At 34.1% G+C, this 18,996-nt stretch overlaps 1 protein-coding gene across 1 annotated transcript in view; it reads left to right on the forward strand.

Annotated features, from left to right (window-relative positions):
* The window catches only part of LOC123704691, a 33,994-nt gene extending 20,476 nt beyond the window's left edge, over positions 1–13,518 (forward strand). Inside the window, exons 17-28 of the mRNA XM_045653115.1 lie at positions 471–605; positions 2,268–2,371; positions 3,082–3,304; positions 4,038–4,123; positions 4,635–4,729; positions 5,157–5,295; positions 7,444–7,627; positions 8,293–8,419; positions 9,417–9,559; positions 10,382–10,468; positions 11,070–11,178; positions 13,237–13,518. Coding sequence (XP_045509071.1) covers positions 471–605; positions 2,268–2,371; positions 3,082–3,304; positions 4,038–4,123; positions 4,635–4,729; positions 5,157–5,295; positions 7,444–7,627; positions 8,293–8,419; positions 9,417–9,559; positions 10,382–10,468; positions 11,070–11,178; positions 13,237–13,377 — 1,573 coding nt within the window. The 3' untranslated portion in view covers positions 13,378–13,518. The remainder of the gene's footprint in view (positions 1–470; positions 606–2,267; positions 2,372–3,081; positions 3,305–4,037; positions 4,124–4,634; positions 4,730–5,156; positions 5,296–7,443; positions 7,628–8,292; positions 8,420–9,416; positions 9,560–10,381; positions 10,469–11,069; positions 11,179–13,236) is intronic.
* The last annotated feature ends 5,478 nt before the right edge of the window (positions 13,519–18,996 follow it).

Below are 18,996 nucleotides of genomic sequence, written 5' to 3' on the forward strand. Positions count from 1 at the left end.
CTCGGTATTACGTTCATGCGTCAACCACAGTACCAAGGAGGAGAGGTCGTTTTTGCATACAGGAGGGTTAGTTTTCAATGACCGGCTAAATTTTCAGAAATGGTTCAGAATCGATAACATTTTCGATCTAATGAAAAAAAAAAAAACGTTTTTTTTTAAATTAGATTTCATTCCTGTCCGCCACTAAAAAGCGAACGTTTTGACAGTACAAAAGCACAATTCAGTTCAACAACCTAGATAGGTAGAAGTTAGCACACACATAAATTTGGCGATGCGCGCACGCACACAAGTGCATTGATTATCGCGTGTTTACGATTTAGGAAATTTTTAAGATATTTTCAAATGAATACTATTTTTTTTTTATTCGACAATAATATTTCAAATGTACCTTTATTTAATATCTAGATCTTAATTTTAAATTTTGGCTGGTCATTGAAAACTAACCCTGTATATTATGTATGTTGGTATAGCGACCTGTGGCGAGCACTCACACAAGAGGGCGGCGCGTCCCCCTCGCACGCGTGGGACGGCTGGTGCGAGCGAGCGGGATACCCGCTGCTCAGCGCCGCGCCCAACGGCCGCCACGTGGCCGTGCGGCAGGAGAGGTATACACACACACACACATACACACATGTACTAACCTAACCTAACATATTAGGTATTTACACCTCTCATAACACACACACACACATACTAACCTAACCTAACATATTTACACCTCTCATAACACACACATACAAATATACTAACCTAACCTAACTTAACATATTTACACCTCTCATAACACTCGCACACAAATATACTAACCTAACCTAACCTAACATATTTACACCTCTCATAACACTCGCACACAAATATACTAACCTAACCTAACCTAACATATTTACACCTCTCATCACACTCACAAACGCAAATATACTAACCTAACCTAACATATTTACACCTCTCATAACACACACATACAAATATACTAACCTAACCTAACTTAACATATTTACACCTCTCATAACACTCGCACACACAAATATGCTAACCTAACTTAACATATTTACACCTCTCATAACACTCACACACACAAATATGCTAACCTAACTTAACATATTTACACTTCTCATCACACTCACACACACAAATATGCTAACCTAACTTAACATATTTACACCTCTCATAACACACACATACAAATATACTAACCTGACCTAACTTAACATATTTACACCTCTCATAACACTCGCACACAAATATACTAACCTAACCTAACCTAACATATTTACACCTCTCATCACACTCACAAACGCAAATATACTAACCTAACCTAACATATTTACACCTCTCATAACACACACATACAAATATGCTAACCTAACTTAACATATTTACACTTCTCATCACACTCACACACACAAATATGCTAACCTAACTTAACATATTTACACTTCTCATCACACTCACACACACAAATATGCTAACCTAACTTAACATATTTACACTTCTCATCACACTCACACACACAAATATGCTAACCTAACTTAACATATTTACACTTCTCATCACACTCACACACACAAATATGCTAACCTAACTTAACATATTTACACTTCTCATCACACTCACACACACAAATATACTAACCTAACCTAACCTAGGCACGTGGAAGTGCGGCAGGAGATGTATAAAATATAAATCACCTGTAGGTATCACTAGCTTTCCGCCCGCGACTTCAAAGAAAAACTACGCTTAGTTCCCGTTCCCGTGTGATTTTCGGGATAAAACCTATCCTATGTGTAAATCCAAGTTACCCTCTATATGTGTGCTAAATTTCATTGTAAGCGGTTCAGTAGTATTTAACAAACATACACACACATCCATCCTCACAAACTTTCGCATTTATAATATTAGTAGGACAGGTTAGGATAGGATTGACAGTAGGTCACAGAATAGCAAAATTAGACTACGTAATATCGATGGTGAACTTCATAAAAACAATTGTAGAAAAATAAAAGAGCGTATGTGAAGTGGAACTTTTTTGGCAAATTCAAAGATGCCAAAATAGTCGCCTTACTGACATGCCGGTCGCCTTCCGGTCGCGGTATTGTCACGACGTGACCCTGAAATTATACTCTCAACGCGCCTAAAGAAGTTTCACTTCAAAAACCATACTTTATTAACAACTCTATTCTGTGCTATTTTGTATCCTGCAAATAACTCATGCTCATAATATATGTAGTGTAAAAAACCTACATCTCAAAAAAATCTCATCACTACAGGTTTGTGATGTCAGCAGATCCACCAAACCCCGAGCCGCCGATGTTAAATCACCTCCTCACTATCAATTTACGAGCTGAGTTAGAAGAACTGTTTTATGAGCCTGGTGAGTAATAAAAAATAGGAAAAAATGAGGGTAGATGAAGTTTTTGTAATTGGGCGCAGTTTTATGGCAGATTTTGATGATTTATTTGTATATCGCAACAAATAGAGAATACGTTTACGAAACATAATGGAATCTATAATAAACTAGCAAACCGGGCGAACTCCGTTTCGCCACCAGAGACACCTTTTCTTTGCTATAAACCTCACGGAGCCCGAGACCTTTCCAACGAATGCAAAACCGTGGAAACCGGTTCGTGCGTTCTGGAGTTATAGCGTCAGGAAGGAAAACCCGACTTATTTTTATGTAGTAAGATAACTCGTCAGTTTTCTCACAGACGGCGTGGCGTTAATTCAATATTATTCTAATTCTTATTTATTTAACAATCGAATGTACAACAGAAATATTAAAAAGTGTACAATAAACAGATTGATACAGTACATAGTTAATCTTTTCTCTATATTTTAACTAGCTTTCCGCCCGCGGCTTCGCCCGCTTTGCCTAAAACCTAATAAATTATATACTAAAACTTTCCTCTGGAATCACTCTATCTATTAAAAAAAACTGAATCAAAATCCGTGGCGTAGTTTTAAACATTTAAGCGTACAAAGGGACATAGGGACAGAGAAACTGATTTTGTTTTATACTATGTAGTGATAGGTACCAGATAGCATTGTACCCCAAAAAATATTAACCATACATTTTTATACCAGAGAACTTCACGGAAATACTAGAAGAGGACATAAACGCGACAACAACAACATCAACAACAACAACAACACGTCGCCCCACAGTGGGGACGAAACCACCACCGGGCCCCAAATGGGTCATACCACTTACCTTCAGCGTGGGGCCGGTAGAGGAGTGGGATAGTGACGCTGAAAATATCACTAAGCTGTTTAAGAATGGAACTGAGAACTTGCAAAATGGGACTTGGTAAGTAATCTATACTAATATTCTAAAGCTGAAGAGTTTGTTTGTTTGAACGCGTGAACCTCAGGAACTACTGGTCCGATTTTAATTCTTTCGGTGTTAGATAGTCCATTTATCGAGGATGGCTACAGGCTATATATCATCACGGCAAGAGCAACAGGAGCTGAGCAATGCGGGTGAAACCGCGGAGCACAGCTAGTTTGTAATATGGTGTGTGTGTGGTATATGGTAGGAAATAATATGTGTCTGTGTGTCTTTTTGTGTGTATGTGTTTCTGATGGAATGTCTGTCGTTCAAAGTTAAAGATCTATAGATATATGGTAAGAGGGCCCAAATGGGTAATACCACTTACCTTCAGCGTGGGCCCCTAGAAGAGTGGGATAGTGACGCTGATAACATCACTAATTTGTTAAGAATGAAACTGAGAACTTACAAAATGGGACTTGGTAAGACATATTCTGTGTCTGTCATTCTGCGTGTTTATGTAATCTAATCGCTCTAATTAAAACATTGAATGTGACGTTGTGAGATATTTTCTGTAAGTATGTTTTTTCTGTGTATATGTGTGTTTTGCAGCCTGTCTCCATGGATATGAGAAATTCGATCAATAAAAATTAGCTTAGGCCACACTCTTCTTACTATCTCAACACACACAAATCATCAAATAATCGCACTGTTGTGTCGTGAAATACAGACAAACAAACACATTTATAACACAACAATAAATCTATTTCAGGTACGACATAGTCAACGACACGAAGGTTCAAACGTCAAGATGGATGGAAAACGTCACTTATTTAGTATGGATGAATGATACTGAGAGTGAGTATAAGAAGCAACATTTATTTATTCATTCGTTCAATCAATCGTCAATTTTTGAATAAATTCGATTAATTTATTCGTAAGTCCATTCATTCATTTATTCGCAAATTCATTTATTTTTCATTCATTAATTCATTCGTTCCATCATTCAAAACAATACAAATCTAATGGAATGAAAACATAACCTGATTTTTGTGTACAATTTTTTTTAACTTTTCTATCTTATACTAATATTATAAAGAGGAAAAGTTTGTAATTATGTATGTATGTATTTCACGCATAAACTACTGGACCGATTTCAAAAATTCTTTCACCATTAGAAAGCTGCATCTTCACTGAGCAACATAGGCTAGGTTTTATCCCGGAAATCCCACGGGAACGGGAACTATGCGGGTTTTTTCTATGAAAACGCGGGCGAGGCCGCAGGCGGAAAGCTAGTTACTTGATAAAAAAAATATTATCTATGGATAGATTGAACCACTTATTATAACAATATTTGTTTGTTTTTCAGTGGTCATACCGGATTTGGGTATGCACAAATGGGTGAGGTATAACGTGGGAGCGAGAGGGCTGTATCGTGTCGCTCCACAGGATTTGCCTGGCGAGGTTTGTTTTTTAATAATCTTGTTTTTTTTTTATTTAATTTTCATCCACAGCCATTATCAATAGAATTGCTTATGGTTGTGGACGAAACCAATTCTATTGCTAATTCATGCTTAATTTCATTCGGGTGAAATTCATTGTTTCAAGTTTTTTCTTATGAATTTCACCCAAAACAATTTTTTTATGAAATTTTCTGTTTGTATGTTTCTTGTTACTCTTTAACGCCTAACCGAACAGATTTGGATGAAATTTTATTGATAAAGCTTTTATACAAATTTAAGCTTATAAATATGATGGAATGAATTAATGAATATTCTTTATTCTACATACACAGAAATACAGGTTGTTACATGGTTAAAAATGTACACAAATGTATGATAAATTCCGTTTTCATCCAAATTAAGTCATAATAATAAAAACACCCCACTAGTCAGCAGAATCCGCCGCCCACCGCGCAGCCCTACTCTACGAGTCGGGCTCCGGCGCGGAACGAGCTCTGATGTTGGACGACGCGTTTGTGCTCACACGTGCTCGGCGCTTGCCTGCTAGCCGTGCTGCTGCTGCTGCCGGTATATAGACACACACCGACATATACACAGACACACACACAGACACAAACAAACAAAAAATAACTCGGAAAAATAAGCACAGACGTATAGACACAAACAAACATACAAAAAAAACACGGAAATACAGACACAGAGGCACAGACAGACACACAAAGAGAGTGTTGTGCTCATCGGCGTGCCCGACGCTTGCCTGCCAGCCGTGCTGCTGCAGCTGCCGGTATATAGACAGATAAACAAACAAAAAAAAAAACACGGAAAAGTTGTTGGTAGTAACCCTGCCTTCCAAGCCAAAGATCGTGGGTTCGATTCCCACCCAGGGCGAATATTTGTGATATATGATGAACATAAATGTTTGCTCTGTGTCTGGGTGTTAATTATCTATATAAGTTGTCACATGTATTTTTCTTTTTGATAAATAAAAAAATAAAATAGATAAATGTAAAATTATATAAAATGTATGTTTATCAGCCATCTAGTTTCCATGACAACAAGCGAAAGCTTAGTATGGGATCAGGATCGTGCCATTTGTGAAAATTGTCCTGAAATATTTATTTATTTATTTATCATTTATTTATAAAAACACTCACTCATTTATCCAGTCACTTTTATTTGCATGTCAAGTAATAATGCTGGAACGAACCGAACGAAGTATAACCTGAAAACAGAGCACTCAAAATTTTATGTCTTATTACCTAACTAGTAACTTTTGTACGATAAATATTATTTTTCCAGTCACTTAATTCACCAAATGAAAATTACCATTCCAAACATTAACAGTGTTATTACAAAAAAGTTAAGCGCATGTTGAACACGTGTTTAAAAAATTGTCTATTACAAAACCGTGTTTAACCCCTGATTAGTGTTAGACACTGTTTAAACACTGTTTAAATTTAGACACGAGTCAACGCTTGTCTAAAGTCCTATTTAACCTCAAAGTTACAGCTAAATAATTAAATCTGTGAGAGTGTGAGCTAGTAAATTATTAAAAACATCAATAACAATTGATCTAGGCTTATTTGATTTTATTGATGATATTGATATACAAGATTTAGATTACATGGATAATTTTCGAGACAGTCAAGTGAATAGATATAATACACGAATAGATCCTTTTGAAACTTTTGATGATCTTAGGTTCAAAAGGATAACTAGATTTAGCAAAGGTTATGTAAATCGAATCTATACATATATTAAATCTGTAGAAGGGTCAATTCTGTACATTGAAAACATTGAAAAAATAAATAGCAGAGGGTGTTACTGGATCGATACCAAACCCAAATATGTGATTAAAAAATTTTTTGTCTGTCTGTCTGTCTGTATGTGAAGGCATCACGTGAAAACTAACGGTTCGATTTCAATGAAACTTGGTATAATTATACCTTATTATCCTGGGCATAAAATAGGATATTTTTATCCCGGAAAAATGTGTAGAAAAAAAAAATCTTAATTTTTCCGCGCGGACGGAGTCGCGGGCGGAAACTAGTATACAATATAATAAAAGAAGATTTCCCTTACGATGCTCGCGGTCAAACTATAGATCAACAAGCACGTTCCATTTCTTCGAACTGTTGTTTGTTACATAACTTTCATTGTTCCAAAACTTATTTATAACAGCGTATTCAATAAAATAGTACAAATATTCGCAGAATACAAGCATAATACACTACCCAAATATATAATAAGACTATTTAAACGATTTAAACATATTTTTCTGCATATGATCACGTAACTGATTTACTTAAAAAGGAATGATATGGAATGAATTGCAGATTTTGAACGAAGGTTTTGTAGTGTTGCTATTTTAAAGTAACATTTGGCTGCCTAACGATGTTTTAGCTAATCAAAAGATAAACACTGTTTTGTAATAGAGAAAGTTAGACACCTCTTTAGACAGAGTTTAAAGCTCTAAATGCTGTTTAACTAAACATGTGTTTAGACATTGTTTAAGATCTTTTTTGTAATAACACTGTAACTGTCTTACCACAAAAAACTTTAGACAGGGTTTAACTTTAAGCGCGGGTTCTCTTTAATCTGGTTTTGTCGTATTTCACATAGACAACTATTAAAGTGACAGATCCCTGGTTTAAAGTTAGACTGTGTTTAAATTGTTTTATGGTAAGACCATAAAATTTTAATTCCAATTCCCAGCTCGCCTAGAAACAGAACAATACTGGGCGGTATGGCGGGTGGTAGTCCACCACTTGTCCTGGTGGAGGGAACTGCTCATGGTATCAGCGTCCGCGCCATACTTGCACCAGATGTTGAGTTCTCTACCACCTGCTGTGACTTTGTATACTAATGAGGAGATACAGGCGCTGAGTGAGGATAAACTGTGAGTATATTATTGTGAGTTTGTGATCATATATAATCATGGGGATATTGTGAGTTCAGTGTCTAAAAGTGTGAGTTTTGATTCGTTAAAAGTGTGAGTTAAGATTCTATAAAAGTGTGAGTTAAGGTTCGTTAAAAGTGTGAATTTTGATTCGTTAAAAGTGTGAGTTTTGATTCGTTAAAAGTGTGAGTTTTGATTCGTTATAGGTGTGAGTTTTGATTCGTGAAAAGTGTGAGTTTTGATTCGCTAAAAGTGTGGGTTTTGATTCGTTAAAAGTGTGAGTATTGATTCGTTAAAAGTGTGAGTATAGATTACTTAGTCAGAAATTCCAGCTTTTACCCATCTGTGACACTGTATGAACAGATCCATACACATAGTCACAGAGCTTAGTGACCAAAAACTGAGTTAAGACTTTTCAACGTTTTTTTTTCATAAACGTGTGACGTTATCTATGGATAATAGTAAAGTATGTTTTGGAACAAACAACTTTTTTCTTAATTTATTCATTCGTTCATTCACTCGATAATTAAATCATTCATTTACAAACATATTCAGGTTGTGACGTACTCAATTATTAGGTTTAGTACGTTATGTATAAGTTTTGTAACAAACAACTTTTGTCCTTCTCTATTCATTCGTTCATTCATTTATTTATTCATTCACAGTTGGCTAAGCGGTGCCTTACTAACTGCTGGTGTGGTTTGGGGCAACGAAAATGTGACGAACCAAGCCTTGGAACTATTCGATGCGTGGATGTACAATAATGAGAGCATACCGGAGATTTATCAAGAGGTATGTTTTAAAAGAAAAAAATATGTTTATAATGTAACTAGGTTTCCGCCCGCGGCTTCGCCTGCGCATTCAAAGAACGACCCGCATAGTTCCCGTTCCCGTAGGATTTCCGGGATTGCGTCATTTTCCGGGATAAAAAGTAGCCTATTTCCTTTCTCGGTTATCAAATATCTCCATACCAAATTTCATGAAAGTTGGTTCAGTAGTTTAGGCGTGATTGAGTTACAGACAGATAGAAAGAGTTACTTACGCATTTATAATATTGAGTATGGATTTGAATTTTTTAATAAAATAATGATTTTGCATAATAAGTTTCAAATATAATAAAATCATATCATAACATATAATGAAAACAGAATCGCTAAATGTGTTGGTATGCGCAAAACTCGAGAACGTCTGAACCGATTTCGTTAATATTTTTTTATTATATTCCCTGAAGTACGAGGATGGTTCTTATGGAGAGAAAACGTAAACATGTACCACGGGCGAAGCCGGGGCGGACCGCTAGTAACAAAAATATTTTGAACATGAACTGGTATTCAAAGTTGCATTGAATTTGATTTATAAATTTGAATTTTCTTCATTATGACATTCGAGATTTTAATTGAATTTTGATATATATTTCTGTTCTGTGTACTTACTTTGTAACTTTTTTGTGACTAGATTTCCGCGGTTTCGCCCGCGTTTTCAAAGGAAAACCTTCATAGTTCCCGTTCCCGTGGGATTTCCGGGATAAAACCTATCCAATGTGTTAATCCAAGTTACCTTCTATATGTGTGCTAAATTTCATTGTAATCGGTTCAGTAGTATTTGCGTGAAAGAGTAACAAACACACACATCCTCACAAACTTTCGCATTTATAATAATATAAAAAAAAAATATAATATAAACTTACATATTTGTGATGTGATTTTATTTGATCTTTAAAACTTTCATCTTTTTGATTTGAATTTTGAAATTCAACTATTTCAAACATTTGAATTTGAATTTCCTTTAGGGCGCGTTCACAGCGGGCGTTCGTAAACACGGTGAACCAGCTTGGAACGCGTGTTGGCGGGCCTTGTTGAACACACGGGGGAATGGGAAAAAGGCCTTATTGGCTGCTTTGGCTGCTCCTGAAGATGATTGGCTGCTGTATAGGTGAGGGGGGAAAGGGGGAGAATATAAATGGAGAAAAAAGAAGGGGGGATAACGTTAAGGGGGTTTGATAGAAAGGGAAAGAGGATTGGGCGGTTAAATAGCTAAAGATACAGGGAAAATGAGTTGGGGATGTTAAATTATAGGGTAAAGGGTGGTAAAATAGTAATTTTCATGGGTTAGATTAGTTTTATGGCCTTGTTGAACACACGGGGGAATGGGAAATTATTGCCTGCTTTGGCTGCTCCTGAAGATGATTGGCTGCTGTATAGGTGAGGGGGGAAAGGCGGAGAATTTAAATGGGGAAAAAAGAAGGGGGGATAACGTTAAGGGGGTTTGATAGAAAGGGAAAGAAGATTCCCTTTCTATCAAACCCCGAAGGGCGGTTAAATAGCTAAAGAATCAGGGGAAATGGGTGGGAGATATTAAATTATAGGGTAAAGGGTGGTAAAATAGCAATTTTATTATTTATTATTATTTTCATGCGTTAGATTAGTTTTATAGCCGAAATATAAGGGGGACGGGTCAAAAGTTGGGTATTATTATACCAGTAGGGGTAAGAAGGTAGGGCTTAAATGGGTAAAATATCAGCTTCAGACTATATTAAATACATAATTTGATGGGTTAGTTTTTAATCTGTGTGGAGAAAATATAGTTTAATTAAATAGGTTATAGCTTCTTAAGCAGTGAATGAATAAGTGAAGCGTGGCAAGTTTTTTTGAATGAATAATTAGTAAAAATCAAATCGCTTATGAAATTTGTGTGTTTTTATTATTTGTCTTTAGATATAAAATAATAATAAATTAATATATAAATAATATTCAGGTTCGCATACACGGTGATGTCGCCTGAAGCCCAAAAAGGTCACGATTGGCCCGAGTGGGTCACTGCGTTGTGTGCTGGCTTGTGTCGGTGAGTTTTTATGTTTTATTATTATTTTTTATGTTATTTAAGTCTTGTACGATCAATTTTTTCGATCGATACTAAAAAGATAAATATTTAATGAACTTGTATCATGTGTTTTTAATAAAGCACTATTTTTTTATTCATTAATTAATATATTTAAAGTAACAAAAAACCACAATGATGATAGTTTACTTTTAAAAATTTAGTTTTTCATGCCTTTTTTGTCTACTTTTTAAAGGTTATTTTTAATTTAAGTTAATGTGTTTTCTTTCTTTCTACCTTTCTCATATTTTGTTAAAAATATTTGCATAAACATTATTTTTATATAAGAAATTACACGCGAGGCCGGGTTAAATATTAGTTTGAATGTAATAAGAATGTACTGCGATTCTACACAGCTACCTAATTGATGTAGGTAGTTGATAACAAATCGCAGCAAGTCAACGACTATTAATAAAGTGAGGGTAGTTGGGTCAAACGTCGTATAAACAACGCGGCATTTTATAGTATACGACAACTAAGCATGTTTTGACAGGAAATAGTGACAACTATTCATCCACTAAAATATTAAATCAAAAGTTACGTCTAACATTTATTTATTTTGCAGTTGGCGTGGTAGTGCGGGAGTATGGCGGGTGTTACACTCCCAACCACTCCCACCATCAGCTCTAGCAGCTGCTGCGAGATGCTTGTACCAACCCACTGACTATTATACGGTAAGTGTGTACATACATACAGACAGATAGACAAACAGCAATACAGATGGACACACACAACATAGATACAGGCAGACACAAAGACAGACAGACAGACAGACAGACGAGCAGCGAGGTACTTGTACCAACCCACTGACTATTATACGGTAAGTGTGTACATACAGACATACAGACAGACACAACATAGATAAAGACAGACAGAGAGACATAGATACAGACAAACACAACATATATACAGAGAGACAGACAGACAAGCAGCGAGATGCTTATACCAACCCACTGATTATTATACGGTAAGTGTGTACATACAGACACACAGACAGACAGATTTTTTCCCTATTATAATGATAACTCTACCAATTTGAAAAAAACGCTGTTCCTCCTGCATATCAATGATATGTTGCAAACCAGCAACATACATTGCTATGCGGATGACAGCACTGGAGATGCCAGTTATTCCGGCCATGCAAAATCCTCCAAGGAGACTATAGATGAGTGTCGAACGAGCCTTGTCTCTTCTATTGAGACCTCCTTGGAACAAGTCTCAGAATGGGGTAGACTAAACCTCGTGGAATTCAACCCCAAGAAGACACAGGTCTGCGCGTTCTCGGCAAAAAAGTCTTCTTTTGGCAATGCACCCCGTTTTCAGGGCACTACCCTAAGTATTTCACCCTACATCGGAATCCTTGGCGTTGATGTTTCGAGAGACGTCCAATTTCGCGGTCATTTGGAAGAAAAAGCAAAACTGGCTTCTAAAAAGTTGGGTGTGCTCAATAGATCGAGGCAGTACTTCGAGCCAAATCACCTTCTGCTGCTATATAAAGCACAGGTGCGACCCCACTTGGAGTATTGCTCTCATCTATGGGCTGGAGCCCCGAACTGCCAACTTCTTCCACTTGACCGCATCCAACGTCGAGCGGCTCGAATCATCAACGACCACAGATTGACCGTAAAGCTTGACCCTCTATCGTTAAGAAGGGACTTAGGGTGTCTTTCCATATTTTACCGATTGTATCACGGGGAGTGTTCTGAAGAGCTGTTTGAGCTTATTCCGGCCGCTCAATTCCACCATCGCACAGCTCGCCACAAAAGCCTATACCATCCTCACCACCTGGATGGTTGGCGCAGCACAACGGTGCGTTTCAACCGTAGCTTTCTTCCACGGACTAGTAAAATCTGGAATAATCTGCCATCGACTGTCTTTCCGAGGAACTACGACTTGAGTTATTTTAAGAAAAAAGCATATGTGTTTCTTAAAGGCCAAAAGCACACCGCTACCTAATTCACGGTTAGCTCCACCTTTCTCCTTAAGACCGTTTTTATCCCATCCCCTTTCCCTCTATGGTAGGCAACACCCATAACGTATGTTATGGACGTCTATGGGCGACGCACTTTGCCATCAACATCGGCCATTGCGTCTGCTCGTTTGCCTTCCAATGCTATAAAAAAAAAAAAAAAAAAAAAAAAAATTATTTAAATCAAAAGCATCATTTATTTATTGGTCTTTGCCATAACATATTTATTTTCTATACGAATATTATAAAGAGGAAAGGTTTGTATGTATGTATGGTTTTCACGCATAAACTACTGAACCGATTACAATGAAAATTAGCACACATATAGAGGGTAACTTGGATTAACACATAGGATAGGTTTTATCCAGGAAATCCCACGGGAACGGGAACTATGTGGGTTTTGCTTTGAAAATGCGAAGCCGCGGGCGGAAAGCTAGTTCAATATAAATAGGCAAAACTTTGGCACGATTTCGTTCAAAAACTAATTTAAATAATAATTAACTTGTTATTTTAATATTAAATTATTAAAGTGAAACTTTTATTACATCGTCTCAAACTTTTTGGTCTGTGTAGCGCATGTCGCGTGACGCACGATACGTACGATAATTATCGTACAAATACGATAATTTTTAGTTAAATGTCTATAGTGTGAAAAAAAGTTTCACTTTTACCGTGGTTCCATTTTTATGGAACCACGGTAAAAGTGAAACTTGGTGTGGTTTTCCACAAAACATTTTTTTTATTAAATTATTTTTCATTTCAGTTCAAAAACCTCTTCGGCGATCAAAAAGGAGCAAACATAGCATTGGACACAATTGCTTTGAACTCCGCTTGGGTTGCAAAAGCCGATTCCGATTTGTTAAGATATTTCCAAGCTATGAAGAAAGAAAAAAATATTAATTAGTTGGAACGAAGTTCCATATCCGTTTGGAACGAAATAATCCGTTGCGAAAAGGGTCTAGACGGAATTAAAAGTTGCAACGACACTTGCTATAGTTTCTTTCTTTGCAAAGAAAAGTTATTTTAGTAACTTCGTTCCATATGTGTGTCCCTTGACACTTTTTTTATTTATTGTAGTATATTTTGGTATATATGTGTAGTAAAATGTTTTGGTGTGTACCAATTGTGGGATAGGGTTGCCATCTTTTTTTTAGAGCATTTGTTTTTAAGTGCTAAGAATTGTAAATTAGAAAAAATGAAAGTTTGACATTTTTATGATAATCAGGAAAATGAAAAATTTACATTTCATTAATAAGTTGAATGTACTTTTTCTAATTATTATTTTACTATAAGGTGTTGTTTTTATTGAATAAAATACAATATAGCATAGATGGCAACCCTAAATATTTTTCGTGCGCGAATATGATACGAATCAATGTAAAATAAAAAAAGTATTAATTTTTTTAATCACACAATTACTAGTCATTTATTGTAATTATTTGACATATTTTTTTAGAATAAAAAATAATTTTTTTTACAATTAAAATAATTAAATTTACTTATATTAACATTTAACTTTATTTCAAGGATCTCATTTTATTTTAAATAATTTTTTTATAATAATATACGATATCTAATTATCTATGCGTCTTCAATCTTATGATTTAGATCTAGTCTATTGCTTGTGTGTGTGTGAAGAGAGAATGTGTGTTTTAGTGTAAAAATATTTGGTCTTACCACAAAACAATTTAAACACAGTCTAACTTCTGTCACTTTAACAGTTGTCTATGTGAAATACGACAAAACCAGATTAAAGAGAACCCGCGCTTAAAGTTAAACCCTGTCTAAAGTATTTTGTGGTAAGACAGATTGTTTTTTTAAAACATAATTTATTAGTTTAAACCCAGCCAATGTACGTACAAAATTATTTAATTTTTTATTATGTGTAGTTTGTAGTAGCGCAAATGTTTAAAATAAAATATGTAAGGTGTAATCGATTTTTAGTGAAAATCTGTAAGTCATATTGGCATTTACTAATATTACATCATTTTTTCTGATATTTTGAAGTATTATTAGTATTTTGAACATTACCAGTAGAGTACAACATATTCTTAAAGTGAAACTTTTAATACGTACGATAATTATCGTACAAATACGATAATTTTTAGTTAAATGTCTATAGTGTGAAAATAGATTCACTTTTACCGTGGTTTCATAAAACCACACAATATTTCATCCATAATCAACCATCCATAATAAAAATAAAAAAACAATTCCATTCCTTTGTTTCATCTTAACAACTTCACAAGAATATTAAACAAATATGTCAAAAATAACAATAAAAAAATATGTCAACTACTGAGTCCATGAAATACATGTCAAAGTTACATAATATTATGTCAATCTTGTCAGAAAATCATGTCAAATATTATGAAGTAAAAAAATATGTCATCTACAAAGTCTATGACATTAATGTCAAAGTAACATATTATAATATGTCAATCTTGTCAGAAAATCTTGTCAAATGCCTTTATTGGAATAAATAATTACTCAGTATGATAGGTTCCTCCATTAATATTATGTATAATACATAAATATATGTTAGATAAAATTTACTTGATGCAGATTTAATATGTCAATAATTTACTTTTTTATTTTACATTTTGTTGCAATCTTAAAATCATTGAAGTGAAACTTCTTTATCGGGGTTAGAAAAAAATTTAGTGTAACATTTTTTTCGTTACGCGTGACACTTTTCCGTTACGCGCCATCTTTTTCTTATCCCTACCACGCGTGATTCGACGTATTTCTGTAAAGTTGCATATAAATTATTTTTTGAAAAATAAGATCATAAAGAAGTTTCACTTCTTACGTGTGTATACTAGTACACGCATTTTTTTTACATAAGAATGCCCCAAAAATATTAAGTCTGCTTCTAAGTAGAACATCACTGATTTAATTACGCACATGAAAATATTTATACGTTAAGTTATTAATAAGTTATTGATAAGTTATTTTAAGTCATATATTCCTTTCGATTCTTTAAATAAAGTTATATAAGTGAATATAATGTAAATTGGCTGAGTAAGTTTATTTCATTGTACATTACATATTTATCTTTTTACATTTGATGAATCTTTTCCTTATGAAAAAAAGATAAACAGGTCTTTGACATGTATGCCCAAAATTTGTTAAAAATAAACTAACTTGGTCAATTGCAAATCTCAGTCATAATTTAAGCTCTTGTGTTTATGTAATAATCATTATTAGTCATTGAGTTACTATATACTATGTATACTATGTACTACGTACTAGAGAGGGCATCGCTACTACACTTTTTGTAATACGAGTTTGAGCTAAGCGTCTCAAACATAGCTTATATCTATGACTCGCGGCCGCTGCGCTTGTCGCACAGATTTTGTTCGTGGTGTCCTCTCTATACGTAGTAATAATACCTCAATGTTATTAGTAAACATTTATTTCGTCCAATGAAATCATATTATGCCGTACCTTTTTTAACCCTACTTTGGTCAGATATACCTAAGTAAAATTATAATTTATTTGGAAAACTCCAGTCATATTAAAAATATATTGTAGGAATACCATTGGCCAAATTATAAGAAGCGAAGCATATTTCATAAATAAGTACCAACATAATATGATAAGCAAAGTTGACATAAAAATAACAATTTGACATTAAAAAAATGTGAAATTGTTATCATGTTGTTTTTCATTTTCAAATTGTTCGTATTTTTATTTATTTTATTTTAAATAACATCGTATTACAAAAGATAGTTTCAAACTTCGATTCATTCGTATTTCATATACAATAAATAAATAAATGAAACTCAAAAAAATTCTGCGCATTACCATTTTAGAATAAATTGGAATTAAAGCTAAAAATGATTTAGGTATTAAATCTAAAATACCTAAACTCTCGAAGATTCCAAAATCTCGTAGCGAAAATATATTTTTCTAATAATAAAATTAAACTTATTGGACAAAGTTTTAGAGAAATTTTCTAGGTACTTACCTTTTTCTAAATCCGACCACTTGTAATTGCCAGGAGGAAAATTTGTAAAAAAAATATCGAATTGAGGTAACATAAGAATAAATATTAGGAATTTGGTGTTGTGTGTAATTTTTTGAAATAAATAACTTTCAATTAAAAAATATTAATAATATTTTTTTTATATTCTGTCTATATTTTATGTAAATAATATGTATAAATGCAATATTGCTAGATCATTTTTTAGCAAACATACCTACGAAGTGAAAAACAATAGACTTGAGTCTATAATTTCCTTATGATTCTCTTTTATTTTATTTACTAAAATTTTTTTGACATGACAACGTCTTATAATTCGATAGAGCCGGTTGCACGCCCGAAAAAACATGTCTCATGCGGCGTTACCTCGCTCTGAGGCGTTCCGTGTAAGGCTTGAAGTGCGAGCGAGAGCGCGGAACGAGCGACAGAGAAGCACAATCGTTGTCACGTTCAGCTATCGTCAGTAAACCGACTTTACAGACAACCAAATTTTTTTGTTTATTATTAAAAGTCATTAATTTCAAAATATAGTATTTCGGTGTTTCGAAAAATCTTTAATTCAACAATCGATATCGATCGATCTTATACAGTATTTAACAAAAATATTCTGTTTTTACATAAACACCTACACTATATAAAAATCTCATCAAAATAAGCGAAATGGACTGATTGTAGATTTAGGTGTCATATCAAACTTTCATCTTGACAGTCCATTAGATTTTTGTTTAGTCTAGCTTTTTCTTATCTAGGTATTAACAAAATAAATTTTTTAAATGTATCTATTAATATACAGGGTGTAATCGTTAAGTGTGCACAAGCGAATATTCCGTAACTATTGCAGATATCAAAAAACTTTAAACTCATATCGAAAGTGCTTAACCTAATGAGTAAAATGGCCAGAATATTTTTTTTAAATAAAACGATAAATATCCAAAAAATGTTACATTAAACGCCTGTGCACACTTAACGATTACACCCTGTATATATGTATCTATAGTATAATGTTTACTAAGCGATTAAACTAAGAATAGGATTGATTTTGCGCCATTATAAGGCTCTTGTTCTTTCACTGACATCGTCCCTTCGCCCGTATTGTAGAAAACTTAAAAAAAATATACTAAAACTCTCTATCTATTGAAAAAAACCGCATCAAAATCGGTTGCGCAATTTTACAGATAAGGGGCCGTAGACAAAGTAACAATTAAAAAACGATAACGAAGTTAGAAAAGGCAAAAATGTATGGGATTGACATACGCCGCGTTAGATCACGTGGTCTATCTAATGTCAATCCCATACATTTTTCCTTTTCTAACTTCGTTATCGTTTTTTTATTGTTACTTTGTCTAAGGCCCCTGCACACAGAAAGGTGACGTCGTTGTCGGAGAGCGACTTTGGTTAATTGTTGTCGTAAAGTGATATTTTACATGAATTTCCTATTTTTAGTACAATCGCTTATAAAACAGTATTTTTTTTATTATCATCAAGATTTTTGTTAAAATACCTAGACAGAACAGTACTACCTGTTTAGACTGCTACCTGTAAAAAGATTTTGTATCTACCTTTGTATAATAAACTTATCAAACCAATATGAGTTTTATTTTATACCCCACTTACCCTTTACACAGCCTCTAATTAAGTTTCCAGTTTAGTTTTTAATTACTTTGAGCAAACTCACTGTACTATACAAAAAAAAAGAGTGTGTGTACTTATGTACACGCGTTAGAAGCCAAGATATACTTCTTTGGCGTATGGAAAAAATACTAGAATATACAACTTGAACATAGTTATCAATTTTCATACCACCTAGAACTAACTTCATGCTGTTAAATTTAGGTGTCGGTGTGCGCGCGCATCGTAAAAATTCACTCATCATTTTTCTCCATCGCGCCAAAAGTAAAAAAAATTTCGTATCACACGTTTGAAAAAAAATATAGACTGAAAATTGATAATATCACAACTATGATAATATTGTGTATAGATTATCATCAAATATACATTTATAAATATAATTAACATTAGAAATAATCAGTTGAGTTAGAATTGGTATATTTACAGACCCTGAAGTTTCATCAAAATCAGTCTTAATTTTATAAATGTATACTAAAACCTACAAAGTCGATTTGGGCTCATGTACATCTCAATAAATATTATGTCAACTTGTTTATGTTCAATAACTAAAAAAATAGCACGTTTGCCGAGTACACGTGTCAGAAGTGAAACTTCTTTGGCAACATTCAAAGATACTAAAATCATCGCCTTACTCCAACTCCATGATGTGACGGTATTGCCATGACGCGACCTTAAAATTTTACTCTCAAAGCGCCTTAAGAAGTTTCACTAAAAAAGTCCCTAACTAATAGCCCACGGGTTTTTTGGGACAAACTTCGTGATCCTCAAAGGGACAAAACACATTTCTAACTCAGCATGAAACTAAATAAAAAATTATTATTAACAAAAAAACAAATAACATTGAGTTTTAACGATCTCATCAATTCCTATTCAAGCTTGAAATTTCATTAATTTTCAGCTGTTATT

This window comes from Colias croceus, chromosome 30 (genome assembly GCF_905220415.1).
Source record: "Colias croceus chromosome 30, ilColCroc2.1".
NCBI lineage: Eukaryota > Metazoa > Arthropoda > Insecta > Lepidoptera > Pieridae > Colias > Colias croceus.